The sequence below is a fragment of the Xenopus tropicalis genome, chromosome 4 (genome assembly GCF_000004195.4).
Source record: "Xenopus tropicalis strain Nigerian chromosome 4, UCB_Xtro_10.0, whole genome shotgun sequence".
NCBI lineage: Eukaryota > Metazoa > Chordata > Amphibia > Anura > Pipidae > Xenopus > Xenopus tropicalis.
This window is the reverse complement of record NC_030680.2, coordinates 99,313,617-99,329,047: the sequence shown is the minus strand read 5'-3', so window position 1 is coordinate 99,329,047 and position 15,431 is coordinate 99,313,617. Positions and strand designations below refer to the sequence as shown.

At 37.0% G+C, this 15,431-nt stretch overlaps 1 protein-coding gene across 2 annotated transcripts in view; it reads left to right on the top strand.

Annotated features, from left to right (window-relative positions):
* The window catches only part of sec16b (SEC16 homolog B, endoplasmic reticulum export factor), an 89,107-nt gene extending 73,992 nt beyond the window's left edge, over positions 1-15,115 (top strand). The window contains exons 25-27 of one of the 2 annotated variants that reach the window (XM_031900966.1): positions 838-917; positions 995-1,078; positions 13,560-15,115. In XM_031900966.1, the coding sequence (XP_031756826.1) occupies positions 838-917; positions 995-1,078; positions 13,560-13,634 (239 nt within the window). In that variant the 3' untranslated portion in view covers positions 13,635-15,115. The remainder of the gene's footprint in view (positions 1-837; positions 918-994; positions 1,079-13,559) is intronic. The other variant, XM_031900967.1, reaches the window with a different exon arrangement.
* The last annotated feature ends 316 nt before the right edge of the window (positions 15,116-15,431 follow it).

Sequence of the window (15,431 nt, the reverse complement as noted above, 5' to 3'; positions counted from 1 at the left end):
TTAATGCACAGGTGGTCACAATAAAAGGGATAAGCTTCCCATCAGCAGTAAATATAGTTTCTGTGCGACTCTCTTTTGATTTTAAATATCTCCACATTTCTTCTACAGGAAGTGTTCTCTAGCTTTGAACCAAGGTGGAAAGTCATGAAAAAAATGTCATATTGTAGGAAATTTATTGCAATGCAAATCTTTGGCAAATCTGAGTCCTGCAAAATGTATTTTACATATTTGCACTCAGAAAAAAAAATATCAAATAGTGCAAAACACTCGAAAATGTCCTAGCAAAATGTAAAAAGAAAGGTATGGTTTTCCCTGTTCCTTAGGGGAATGCTAGAGAATATTTGGGAAATGTGATTTTTTTTCCCACAAACGTTGATAAAATAGTCCCTTAAAAAAGTGCCAGTGCAATTCTGTTGTTGTGCTGCACTGACAGCAGTTGTACCACTATGTAGTACCCCCCTGCATCTACCCAGCACATCCCCTAACCTTACCTGAACCCAAAGTATCCATACAAATATTTCATAGAATTATTCAATACATTTTGAAAGGCTTAGATCAAAAATCAAGGCACCTATTTTGTTTAGAACTAATTCATCATAATAAACCAGGTTTATAAATATTTCTCAACCACTAGTACAGTTTTCTTTGATGTGCACAACTTTATCTTTGACATTTTCGAGTTTGATGCTGACATACGGAGTTTAAAATTTGACTCCCTGACATACTAGATCCTGTGGGAGGTAAAATAATGACAGGCTCTTCACATACAATATAGTCCTGCCCTTTTATCTAAGCACATTCAAGGAATCCTCATACAGTATACTCTACTTCTTGCAGACATAAAAGCTATTGAAGAGCCACAGAACAACAATAGCACTTCAGTATTATCAGAAAACCAAGGTCATCTGGAGAACATGGTAAGGTTTCAGTTTGGTGCCATGGGGTTCAGCCATTAAAAAGAGTACATTGATACCTAATATTTTTAATTATTTAGATGAGTCCAACGCATTTTTCATCTGTTGCTGACTGGCAGACTAACCAACCTGCAGGAGCTGTACCCATGTATAATCCTTTGCAGGTAATACTGTATTTTGTGTCACAAACTTAAAATATGATTAATTTATTTTCTTTCTTTGTGTAGCCCTAATGTTCAGTACAGTGTACAGCCCTGCCCTATAGGGCTCATTTATGAGTGCAAGTGCAGTGTGCAATTTTGGATGCAAGTTGCAATGTTTTTTCCATGATGCAGCAACTTTTTAAATAATTCATGCATAACTGTGTTCCATTAGAGAAATGTATCTGTCGCATTTGCACTTTAATGCACACTGAAAGATTTCTGTTTGGATGATATCTTCATATGTCTTTTGATGGATGGAGGCTGCTGTGGGAACCTTGAAGCTACCATCAATTTTGAGGTCCCAGTAGCTCCAGGGTTTCCCAGTGTTAATATGTAAACTTGCACATTATTTGGAACATGAGGCAGGATGGACACAGCAACACCAATTGCAACTATGCAAAAGTGCAAGGTGAGTTTGGACACAAGTACCTTTAATGAATGGTGTCAACAGATTGCTGCCATTTTAGCACTTGCTAATGTGGGTCATAAATAAGCCTTTATATCCCAGAATGTGTATCCAAGTTTTCACCAAACTATTGTTTAGAATACTAACAGTCTCAAACCTTTACTCATTACACCTTCATTTACAAAAAATCAAGACTTTGTTAGCACTGTACATATTCTCTAGAATTACTTTCCATGTTAATCAGACTTTCTTTCAATCTTTAAGTCTTTAAAGGGCCCCTTATTTTTTAGAAAAGCTATACCTCATCTAGTTGAGCTTTAAGCAAATGCCCTGGTCTGAATTAAACTCAGGATCCCATTGCCCCTCTTTGCCACTAAAGGAGAAGGAAAGTCATTTTGGCATTTTACTGCCAACAGATTTGCCACATTAGTGTCACTTAGAACAATATATTTATTCTGCAGAAACCATTAACATACCTGAGTAAACAGATTTAGAAGCTTTCTCCATTTGCCTAAGATAGCAGCTGCCATTTTAGGTAGCTTTCTTCCTGCAGTCTCTAGCGCAGTGTTTTTCAACCTTTTTTGGGCAAAGGCACACTTGTTTCATGAAAAAAATCACGAGGCACACCACCATTAGAAAATGTTAAAAAATTTAACTCTGTGCCCAGCAGCAGTGCCCCCCTAGTACATTGGTGCCAAGAGCAGTGCCCCCCTAGTACATTGGTGCCCAGCAGCAGTGCCCCCCTAGTACATTGGTGCCAAGAGCAGTGCCCCCCTAGTACATTGGTGCCCAGCAGCAGTGCCCCCCTAGTACATTGGTGCCAAGAGCCAGCCCCCCTAGTACATTGGTGCCCAGCAGCAGTGCCCCCCTAGTACATTGGTGCCAAGAGCCAGCCCCCCTAGTACATTGGTGCCCAGCAGCAGTGCCCCCCTAGTACATTGGTGCCAAGAGCAGTGCCCCCCTAGTACATTGGTGCCAAGAGCAGTGCCCCCCTAGTACATTGGTGCCAAGAGCAGTGCCCCCCTAGTACATTGGTGCCAAGAGCAGTGCCCCCCTAGTACATTGGTGCCAAGAGCAGTGCCCCCCTAGTACATTGGTGCCAAGAGCAGTGCCCCCCTAGTACATTGGTGCCCAGCAGCAGTGCCCCCCAGTACATTGGTGCCAAGAGCCAGCCCCAAATTAAGGCATATAATCAAATAAAATCCAGCAAAGGTTTTACAAAGTTATAAAACAGATGGAGCAATAGGACAGCAGGTTGCCAGAGCAGGCCCATACTATTCTGTGCAGTATGCATGGCGCTGTGAAAAGACATAAATACAGCATTAGCGGAGGAAATATTATCAGCCCGAATGCTATGGTTACCGGTTCAGTCTGACTGGCCGCTTCTTTGGATCACACAGCACAAAGAATTCCAGAATTGCCTCCATGCTCTTCGTCGTATTCATCTGTTCATCTGGCTGATTGAAAAATCCCGCGCTCCGTGACTTCCTGAGACCCGAGAGCCACGCCTCCCATCCCCACCACCTCCGCTCTATCAGCGACTGTACCACAGGGCCACGCCTCCCACCCCCTCTGATCTATCGGCGCCAGTCCCACAAAGCCACGCCTCCCAACCCTCCGCCTCCTATCCCCACCCCCTCCGCTCTATCGGCGCCAGTCCCACAAAGCCACGCCTCCCAACCCTCCGCCTCCTATCCCCACCCCCTCCGCTCTATCGGCGCCTGTATCGCAAGGCCACGCTCTAAGCTCCGCTTGCTTAAAATAAGTTACGCCCGCCCTTGCCTTGACTGCTTAGTAAGCCTGATCCCGCCAACTTTCTAAGCCACGCCTCTAGGTATCTTTGAAAGTAAGAATTGCGGCCCTGCCTACGGCACACCAGGTAACATCTCGCGGCACACTAGTGTGCCGCGGAACAGCGGTTGAAAAACGCTGCTCTAGCGATTATAGCTGAGATCACACATTCCTAAGGGAGAGGGGAGGTTGTTCTTTGCATTCTAGTGGGAGGGGAGAGCATGAGAGGGGAGTGGGGAGCAGGAGAGGAGAGAACTGCACAGACTCTGGCCCCGGGAATTAAGGCTGTTTCTAAGAGAGGAAGTCAGACACTGGAACTTCATGTTTACAAAAAAAGAGACAAGAAATCCTGTGTTTCTTTTGAGAGAGGACTCAGCCCTAAGCACTTACAGTAATGCTGCACTGTGTTTACATAGACCTTTCTGATAAAGCTTACTTAGGGGCTGATTTACTAACCCACGAATCCGACCCGAATTGGAAAAGTTCCGACTTGAAAACGAATATTTTGCGACTTTTTCGTATGTTTTGCGATTTTTTTCGGATTCTGTACGAATTTTTCGGATCCAATACGATTTTTGCGTAAAAACGCGAGTTTTTCGTATCCATTACGAAAGTTGCGTAAAAAGTTGCGCATTTTGCGTAGCGTTAAAACTTACGCGAAAAATGCGCAACTTTTCGCGTAAGTTTTAACGCTACGCAAAATGCGCAACTTTTTACGCAACTTTCGTAATGGATAGGAAAACTCGCGTTTTTACGCAAAAATCGTATTGGATCCGAAAAATTCGTAAAGAATCCGAAAAAATCGCAAAACATACGAAAAAATCGCAAAGTACCGATCATTACGAAAAAAACGCAATCGGACTCCATTCGACCCGTTCGTGGGTAAGTAAATCAGCCCCTTAGTCTTTACTTTTCCTTCTTGTTTAAGCAGTGTTTGTTATTACTGTTATTATTAACCACAAGTATTTATAAAGCACCAACATATTCCACAGCACTGTACAATAAATGCCTGTATACACTGAACAAAGGTGAACAGATGACATGCAATAACCAAGAGGTAAAGCGAGCCCTGCCAACAAGTATTATTATATTATAATTGTAAGTTCTATATAAATAATTATAAGTGCTAAACAACGTATTGGTGTATATATTGAACAAGAAGATTTACATGAAACATTTCAAATTGCATTTGATATTGTTATTTTATTCCATGCCCCTATAATGCCGTTTTAACTATCGGGTGCAAGTATAGCCTGAGCTTGGGAAAACATCTCTGAATATAAACACGTCAAAAGACCAGAACGGCATTCTGCTTTTTGGCACATATGTCTGTCCAACTAAAATGTATTATTTAATCACAAATCTTAAATATATATATAAATAAATATATTAAACTACTGAATAATACTCCTAAAGTGAAGTCTTTGCTCTCTTATTTTGGTGTATAATACACAGGTCAATATTTATTATTGTAAATTACCACCGTGTATGTAGCCAGCTTTTACTCAGAAATCTGCAGTCTCATAATTCAGCTATTGGAGGGCAACAACTACGACTGGGCAGCAAACAGCTAGAGAACCACAGTTGGAAGATCCTTGCCGTAGCCTTAGGCAAATCAGATTCTTTTTATTCCTCCTTTCAACTGCACTACTGGGTTGCTTAAAACAGGTTTTTATACATTTTTAATAAATTTTTTTTAAAAAAGGTTCCTCTTTTCTCTAACAGAAATGGCATGTCATGTAGATATAAGCAAGAGCAAAATATCTACAGTAAATATGTCTTGGAAACTAATCCTAGGGTTTAAAAAAACATATTGTTATTTAAGTGCTGCAAAAGAAATTGCAGTAAAAAGATATACAGTGCTTGCTTAATTTTAAACTCACCGAAAAAAAGCAAAGAGTGATTTAAAATGAGGATTAAAATTGTGCAATGATAGCAGTCTTACAAATGCTAATCAACACATGACTAGCTGTGCAAACATAATTAAGATTTCAACAAAAAGCAATCACACTAGATTAATTGAACAATAATCTTTTAGCTTACATAAAACAAGAGGGGTTTGGGGGTGGGAGGGCATCGGAAACTTATCACTGTCAATCACAAAGGCCATTAATCACTGACAGGGATCACCACAGACTAGGAAGCAAAATGGCTGCCTTAGCAACACATGGAGATTTCATCCTAACAAAATGAAATTCAATGCATTTTATTAAACACATAACTCTTGCAGACAGTGGACTTCTTCACTGTGTTTTGTTACGAACATGCCTAAGAGCTAGTGGTGTCACGGATGTTATTAAAATTGAAGATACTACTTTCTTCCAGTATTATCAACAATTGTACAGTAAAAGTGAGTATAAACTTTGCCATTAGCTAAAGCAAAATGACAAAAAAACCACATACACAAAGACACACTATATATATATATATATACAGATATATTTAATATTGAGTATCTTTTAGAAGTGATGGGCAAATTCAGGCATGGATTCTCAGCGAATTTCCGCATTTCGCCATTGGCAAATTGTTTGACAAAACTTCGTCAACAAAAATTTGCAGGTGTGTAAAAAAAAAAAAAAGATGCGGTCATGTCAAAATAGGTGTGGGCACGGTAAAAAAAGGCGCAATCACGTCAAAATAGGTGCGATCGCGTCAAAAAAGTTGCAGCAGCCGCATTTTGTGAATTTTTTCATAGTTCACAAATTTTTCCGCAAAATGGGACAGATTCACTCATCACTATCTTTTAGTACAGTAGTCCAGGATGTTATTCTAAAAACTAAATACCAAGTCCTCAGGGAAGAGATAAAGTTGCAAACGTCTCATATAAGGATAGATACAGATGCAAAGGCAGAACCATGCTTTTTACTTTTCTTGTTTAATAGTTATGAGATATATTAAGAGGGCTTTTTCAAGCTGAGGGCCTAAACAAAAATCTAAAGGTTCAAGGCAGAGTAAACAGTCTTCAATTGATGCTTCACCAGACTTACAGATCTGATTGTTTAAGACTCTGCAACTGTACCTGAACATTATGAAAACCATTAAACATCTGTATTAGTAAACCTATCTTTTAAAACCATCCAGCAACACAATGCATCAGTGCAAGATGGACTGGCGCCCCAGGCAAGGCGCCCCAGGCAAGCTGCCCAGGGACCCACCTGTGCAGAATGGGGGGGTCACTGGCGAGCGTGGTGGCTGGAGTTATGAGTCACCATCATGCGCATAAGCATTAAATATCATAATTTCCAATTTTGCAGTATTAAATTGCATATTGTCTCAGTGCCGATTCAGCAGAATATATCAGCACTGTGAATCAACAATATATTTCACTGCCCAAATGCCCATACAGTATTCATATTCAGTAAAAGTAACAGCTGTTTTTGTAATATTCTATAATCTGTGCTGCCTGCATTTAGTCATAATGGTCACTTTTCTCCTTTGGGTTTTGATAATGTTTATAACCTATTGCTTGGAGAATAGACAGTACTAATGATAACATACAAGAGCCAAACTTCATGGGTTCCATTTAGAAAAGGTTAAAAAACCCAAGTATTTTTTATTAAAATGTGACTAAATATTTATGTTAAACACAAATGAGAAGGGAATATAAATCCACTAAAATCAACTCTTTTCCTATACCTAATACACATTATATAGCAAAGTGGTTCCAAGTCTGCTGTATCCACACAAAGCTTTCAGTCCTCTAGTGAAAAAATACATGTTTACAAAAAAATACCATTTAGTCTACCCATGGAATAATATTGTTCAATAGCAACTTTCTGTACGCACATCTTGGATCTCAAATGTTAGTACATTTCAAGGGGACAATTTATTAAAGGTCACAATCATGAGAATGATAAATCTCATGCTAAAAAGTGTTTCTCCTACAGACTGAGATTTTTCAAATATAAATATAAATCTTGCAGTTTTAGAAAGTTAATGCAATAATTTTTTTCACAAGGACTGTCGACTTCAAAACTGTCTCCCAGGATTTCCAAAGTCTGAAAATTGGACAGGACTCTAGACTGACTGAAATGGCCCAGCCACTCCATAGCCTCGTCCCTGAAGTCATAAGCATGCACCCTAAACTCATCATCCCCTCCCCTAGGCATCATCGGTCCAACTCCTTTTGAGACTTTAAGCATACAAAATGTGGTGACCCTAGTAAAAAAACTAAAGAGAACTAAACCGAAACTAAAGAAGTAGGGCCAAAATGTTCTAAATTATGTTTTGGGCTTCTGTTCTAGCCCAAGGCAACCACAGCCATTTAGCAGGGAAGATCTGTACCTCCACAGATGCCCAGTAACTCCCTATCTGATTCAATGCACATGCTCTGTGCTGCTGTCAGTTACTGAGCTTAGGAACCACAATCATCCCCGTAGCACCAGCTTATATGACAGACAAACCTCCTTTTCTGCTTGATAATTTGAGACAACCCCTACGCTTAGCTTCTCAACAGCTGCCCAGAGCCCACTGAGAATGTGAGTGTTGCAGACACTTTCCAAGAAGGGGAGCCCCTGTGACAAGTTTGAAGTTCTGGATCATTGCTGCTATTGAGATGCTGAAACGCTAGGTTGGTGCAATAAGTATAGTATATAAAATATGGATTTATTTTTTTTTTAGTCCTATTCATTTTTAGGATTTAATTCTCCTGAAAGGCTTTAGCATGATTCACGTGAAAAAAAACATAAAAAGTTATTCATCAATATTTGGTAAATTTTAAGGGGCCCATTCATTAAAGCACAATGACCACAATTAGAAAAATTAGTATTTTTTTCTAAAGTTTAGAACTTTTTGTACTGTGAACGATAATATCGTTAAAAACGTACGACTTTTTCGTGATACGTTTGTTATTCCACGCAAAAGTCGTACCTTTCGTACTTTGCCCAACAACAACAAAAGTTTTGTTATTCATTCAGGCTTTGGTATCGTGACTATGTTTTGGCCAGGTTGGAGCTGCAGAGTGCCATTGAGTCCTATGGAAAGCTTTCAAAATCTTTAACGATCGTTCGTATACAAAAATTTAGTAACTTTCGGATCGCTATCACAATTTTTCATACATCCAAGAAAATCATTTTTGCAACACTTTCAAACATCAGAAATGATTGTGGTTACTACCAATTTTTTCCAGTCATACTTATAACAATCCGAAATTCGTACTTGAATGGGCACCTACATGTGTTTATTTCATTGCTTCGTAAAAATGGGGAAATATTTATTCTCTTAAAAAAAAAACTGGCTCTTATTTTGGGGTCATGCAGTCTATCATGTCAGTGGTAATACAGCGGTATTAATAGTCAGTAACAACAATGCATTATGGGCTTCCAAGCACAAGTTTTATTACAAAGTGGGGAATTAACAGCCATTGTGTTGCATATGCACACTTATAAAAATATTTGTCAGGCTGACCTCCATTTCTAAAATGCATTTTTCAACTGATCTAACTTGTTTTTATGACTGTAAAATTACTTGTTTTATTGAAAATTATGTATTTTGACTTGATCTCTAAAATGATAATCACTCTTGTGTTAAATGTGTAGTTTACCTTTAAGTTACTTTTAGTATGTTACAGAATGACCTGTTCTTGGAAACTATTCATTACTTACTTTGTATTAGTTTTGAATTATTTGCCGCCTTCTTCTGCCTCCATGTTTCAATTGGGGGTCATTGACCCCAGCAGCCAAAAAACTATTGAGGCCAGTGAGGCCATAATGTTATTGTGACTTTGTATTACTTACAGCATCTTTGTATTTTGGTCCTCTCCCAGTCATCCTCCCGTCTCTTTATCAAATTGCCTCTTGATTGCTAGGGTAAATTGGGCCCTAACAATGAGATAGCTGTTGAAATTCCGAACTGGAAATCTGCTGAACAAAAAGCTAAATCGATCCAAATACCCAGATTATAATTGAAAAACCTAATGCAGTTTTTTTTCAGTATTCTAAAGTTTAACTACCTCTTTAATAATGCCATTTTATCATTATTTATAGTGATGAGCGAATTTTTTTGGCAGGCATGGATTCACAGTGAAAAAATTGGTTGTGCATCAAATAAAAATAAAAAACGCATGACAAAAAAAGACGCAGGCGACAAACGCGTTTCACAGATTTTTTGCCGTTTTCCTGTTGTTTCAATAATTTTTCAGCGAAGCAAAACGAGACAGATTTGCTCATTGCTAATTATTTTGTGATATTTATATTAGCACCAAAAATTTTGCACATTATGCGTATTGGGCCAGTGGTGTATTTGCATATTTTTTTCTATTTTAATATGCACATATAATCAAGACAATTTTCATTGTAAAGTGTGTGTGGAATATAAAACTCTGTATATAACATAAACCCAATACAGAGGACTGTATTGGGCAATAAGGGTAAAGTAAGATGAAGTATTAATACCATACATTTAAGTAAAACAATATAGGAAAATGAATTATAATTAAACTAATGTTAATGTAATATTTGCAGTTAAATATACTGTAGTTTTTGCAAGTAATATAGATACAAAAAATGGCTAGAAAATGGGACCTTATGCTGAGTGCCTTATGGCTGATCTCTTTTCTTATGCCTGTTATTGCTTGGAGCTGCAGATGCAAGCAGTTGCCCAATTAAGGGGTTATATAAGCTATTCTCTTGCCCTCCAGAGGTTTTGACCTCTGCCTTTGGTAATAGACTTCTGTTGGCTGCCTCCTGCCTTGACCTTTGATCTGATTACATTTCTGTCTCAGCCTGCCATCTGCTCTGCCCTCTGACTAGTTTTGTGGACTTATTTTTCAGTTTGCTGAAATGATATGATCAGCAAATTTTTTAAATTTGGATGTACAGTATGCTTAAATACATTATTTAGTGAAGTGTATTTAGTGAATGTAAGAAACTTTAACTGCTGACATAAATACAGTGAGATGGATGTTCTGATGAATAGAATATTCAGGTAAATTAAATATTTGGAAGAATTAAAATTTAAATGTATGGCTAATCAGAATATGTGGGTAAATGAAATGGGAAGTGGAGAGGAATGTTTAGATCCATGTAATGTTCACAAAAAAGAATACTTTGTGAAATGAGTGCTTATATATTTAATTATTAGATATTCTGGCAAATGATATGTCTAATAAAACTGAATGTTTTGGTAAAGAGAACGCTTAATGGAATGTTGAGAAAAATGGAATGTGGAGAAAAGTAGCCTTATTAGTGAAATGTAGTGTACAGATAAATGAAATATAGTGGCAATTATATATTTACTGAAGTGTAATACTGAAGCACAACATTTGTAATGAAATGTAGTGTTTAGGCAAATGTAATGTTTAGTCAACTGGAATGTAACACATAATCAAAATGTTGGAGTGGATGGGAAGTGCTGGAGAGTGCTCTTCTGAGCACTTTTGTAATTTATATCAATCACTTTTGTCTTTTTAAATTTTATATATTTCCTGATAAAGGTTTTTTTTCTGTAATTTGGATCACCATACCTAAAGACTATTAAAAAGCATTTTAACATTAAATAAAGCCAATAGATTTGCTTTGCCACCAATATGGGTTAATGCAGCTTAGTTACCATAAAGTACAAACTAACAATTAGAAATATTTGCATAAAATAGATTCTGTAGAAGATGTCTTTACATAAGCCAGAGCTTTCAGGGTAATAGGTTTCTGGAAAATACAACCCATATCTGTATCTTGAATATGTAAGCTGTGTATCCCAGCTGTTTGGCCCAGTGAGGGCTGAGCAGTTATAATGGAAAAATGGCGATTATCATGAAATCTAAAAACAAATAATTCATTTCATTTGCAAAAGTTCTCAAAAGAACTACATGTTCAGGAAAATTCAATGGAAAATTTAATTAAATACAGTGAAAATTTGGAATGTTTGGCAAAACTAAATGTATGTAAAATGTATATTTCATGTAATCAAATGTATAAATAAATGGGATGGTATCTAAAACGGAATGTTCTGTTAAATAGATTGTTTGGGTAAGAAGAAACTTAAAGGACCAGTAACACTATAAGAGAAAGTAATTCTTACATTTACATATCTGCTCATCCAGCACATATAAATCGACTAAGATCTAAGTCACACTCCAATCTGCTCCTATCTGCCCCATCTTGTATGCACTGTATGTCTTTGGATTAGCTGAATTTCGGAGTGAAAATGCAAAATGTATCCTTTCCATTCTCTGTTACCATAATCGACTTAAATGGCTGCTCTAAACAATTGAGTTTCTAAACAAAACACAGTTTGTGCTAAAAAAGGGTATTATCATATTTAAATCTATAGGAATCCCTTTTTTTAATTTTCTCTTGTTTCTGGTCCTTTATGTAAAAACTGCATGTTGATATAAATGGAATGTTCAGTCAAATAAATTGTTTAGGTAAATGGAATATACTTAAAGGAAACCAATACAGTATGTTTTAGAAAGTTTAATGTTGAGACAAAAAATAAAAAATAAAATATGTATTAATTAATATTTCTCCAATGGAAACAATACTTTAGAATTCAAGGGATAACAGAATGCTTAGCTCAATGGAATGTTCTGGCAAATGGTATTTTTGGTAAAATAGAATAGGTAAAAGGAATGTTGAGTTAAACAAGATGCTTATCTTGAACATCTAGATAAATGAAATCATTATTGCTATATATAGTGAAATCTGCTAAATCCAATATTAAGGAAAATGGAAAGCTTTATCAATTGTTATGCTATATACTTATATATATATATTTATTTATTTACTATATACATAAAACATCGCTCCCTTGTTGTTCAGTCTTAAGAAAGGTCTATTATATTTAAATGTTGAGGTAAATATGCTTAGTTAAATAGAATGTTCAATAAAATATAATAGTTAAATAGAATGTAAAGGTAAATGGAGTGTTCAGTTGAATTGATTGTACATATTAAGATTTTCCTGAGTTAACAGGAATATTTAATGAATTAGAAAAAAACACATAAACAGGGTGTTGATATAAATGAAGTTTTTAGAAAAATAAAATGTCCATAGAATGTCATGAAAATGCTTATGAAAAAATCACAATAGTCACGATAATATCGTAATGGCATTCTGAAAGTCACAAAATTTTCGCATCCGAACAATCGGAAACAGCGGGAAAACCTTTCTGACTTTGATACTTCTGTGCATGATTTTGGAAGCCTCCCATAGGACTCAATGGCACTCTGCAGCTGGCCCAAGGAAAGCCACGATAACGAAGCTTTAATGAATCTGAAACTTTCGTACTCGTTGAGACAAATACAATTTTGTTGCACATATTGTTGCGCAAATTGTTGCAAAGTACAAAAAAGTTGCACAAATTAACTAATAAGTCGCAAAAAATATGCACAGTACGAAAACTTTTGTATTGGAAAACAATTGTACTTTGATGAATGTGCCCCTTAGTGGAGTTTTGTGGGCTTTCCATATGCCATAAAAATGCCATATTTTATGTCCTAAGCTTACTGTGCCAGGTCAAAGGTTCAGCATCTCTACTGTAGTAATGATCCAGGCCTTCACAGTTGTCACAGGAGCTCCCCATCTTGAATTTTGTTAGGAGTGTCAGTGACACTCACATGCTCAGTGTGCTCTGTTGAGAAGCTAAGATTAGCTTTTGGGTTGTCACAAATTATCAAGAAGAAAATGAGGCTGGCCTGTCATAGAAGCTGGTGCTACAGGGCTGATTATTATATTTTGAGGCTAATTAAACTGGTTTCAGAGCTGCCATTTACTAATATTTGGAATTAATTGCTAACCAGTCTTGTATTGTGACATTTATATTCTAAATATGCAGTATATTCGGAAACAGCAACACAGAGCATGTGCAGTGAATGAGCAGAAAAGAAGATGGGGAGTTACTGGGGCATATTTGGAAGCACATATCTTCCCTGCTAAAGGGCTGTGGTTGCCTTGGGCTGGTACAAAAGCAGAAAACATAATCTACACTACTTTAATTAAACTGTAGTTCTCCTTTAAAAAGGGTTTGACTGTTACATATCGTTCAGTTTATTATTTTTGCTATTGCCTTAGTTCTTCTGTACATTAAGCCAAGTTTTTATCAGTTGCATTCCATAGAGGGACACCTAATGCTGCATGTTGCCACTATAATTTGTTTAAGCCTTAGTGCATTAGAATTTTAATATTACTGAGATTCAAAATGCTGACTGATCCCAAAGTGCTGCTGCAATTATTACAAACTATGCTCATTGTTCAGGAGGCTTGCTATTCAGAAATGGTGTTATATTTACAGTATCTGTCTCTCTTTAAGTTTCCTTCAGATGGGAAAACTGTGAGCAATCCTAACTGCCTTATTCGTGGACGGTACCCAGTACAGCCCCAGTGACTGCAGCTTCAGAGACTGAAAGACTGAAATATGGACAAATAATAAAAAGAATGGCACTCTGAGATTTGAAATGGTTTTGCTGTACTTGATACTGCATAAAAAAGAATGAGTTTTATTCTGTGCAACTATTAAATTCTATTGAACACTTACTTTATTTGCAGTATTCAAAATGCTTCCAGACACAAACAAAAGTACCAATGCTTTAACATGTGCCATATTTTTTTTCCTCTAAAGAAAACAGCAGCCAACAAGCACACTTTCCCATGTCAAGTATGGGGTCAAATATGAACATTCTGCAAGCAATTGTATTTACTCTTTAGCACTGTACCTTTGCTATTTTGACCAGATCAAGCAGGATTGCTGTTAATTTAAAAACATCGAGTATGCAGGTTCAATATTTTCTTGTTTGGTGGGCTATCTACATTATACATTTGCCAGGTACTGTATATATCCTGAGCAGGTTTCTTGTTTCCTTATTCTTATTCTTTTCTGCCAGCATTTCTCCATTGATCCTTTACTACCTGGGTCTCTCTAGTAAATACACTGCCTTTGTGGCTTCCTATGTAATACTGTATTTTCTCATGGAAGGGCTAATATTATTTCAGTGTTCATAGTTTGTGGAATAATTTATTTTGGATATTATTATAGAGAAAGTATTGACTTTTATAGTATTTTTACTGATCAGTTAAATAGCAGAACTATTATATCTGATTAAAATCAGGGTTGGACTAGGCCAGCAGGGCACTGGGAAAACTGACTCATTCCCCATGGCACTCCCCTGTTGTCTGATCTCTCTCCCCCGATGCGCCAAAGATAAGTAAGAAGGTACGCGTGCTTGGGGGAAGGGATTGGGCAGTCAGCGGGGGCAGCCTTGGCGGTGTGGGGGCTCCCGGGGAGGTGGCCCCGGTGCTGATAAAAATGAGCAGCCTTTCATATCTACCAGATGCAACATTTAAAATGTATTGTAGTTGCAAATATTGGTTGCTTTGCAGTAGAATTACCTGCAAGTTCTTACAGTGTGCGCATCCATGAAAAAAGTGTCACTGACCAAGGTTTTGACAAGTTCATGCTGTATATGCCCATTAGCAAACTAGAGTTTCTCTAGTGTTTGGCAGGAGAAGGACGGATCTATCTCTAGCCTATATTATGGTCCTCAGTCTTGTTATATAATTTGTTCGCAATGGTGCACAGCATGTTTTTGGTGATAAAACACTGGAAAATACCCTTGTATTAACAGCCCTTGAAAAACCTCTTCCTAGTCAGTTAAATACCGTCATGATACCAAAATGCTTTCTTCCATATTTTTGCATAATTGCAAGATTCAGCTGGCTAGGAAGAGGTACTATACATACAAAGCGATTTTTTAGTGATTTGTCACCTGCAGAATCCATGCAAATTGTCCTAAGGGTATTGTATACAATACATCATTTTGTGTTTACATATTTCAAGTAATTTTGTTTTGGAATAAAATTGTTTAAAAGCAAATGAAGCATTCATTTGATTTAGTAAAAATTCTGCATAGTAATTTAATGTATTTGTTAATTGGCCTTTTGATGAGTGTTTCATTTCCATGAGTGAAAATGTCTTGAAACCGTATATCAAGTAAATAGTATTTTTGGGTTTCCGCTATATATGGATCTTCCAAGGTGCCACCATTTCTCGACTTCTTTTGTATGCTATCCAACAAGGTGCCAGAAGTGGACATACTCAAAGTCCATACTAGAATCTAATTTCAGTTCAAATAAATACAAAGAACAAAAAAATGAAAACAACACTGGGCATTTTACTGTTCCCATA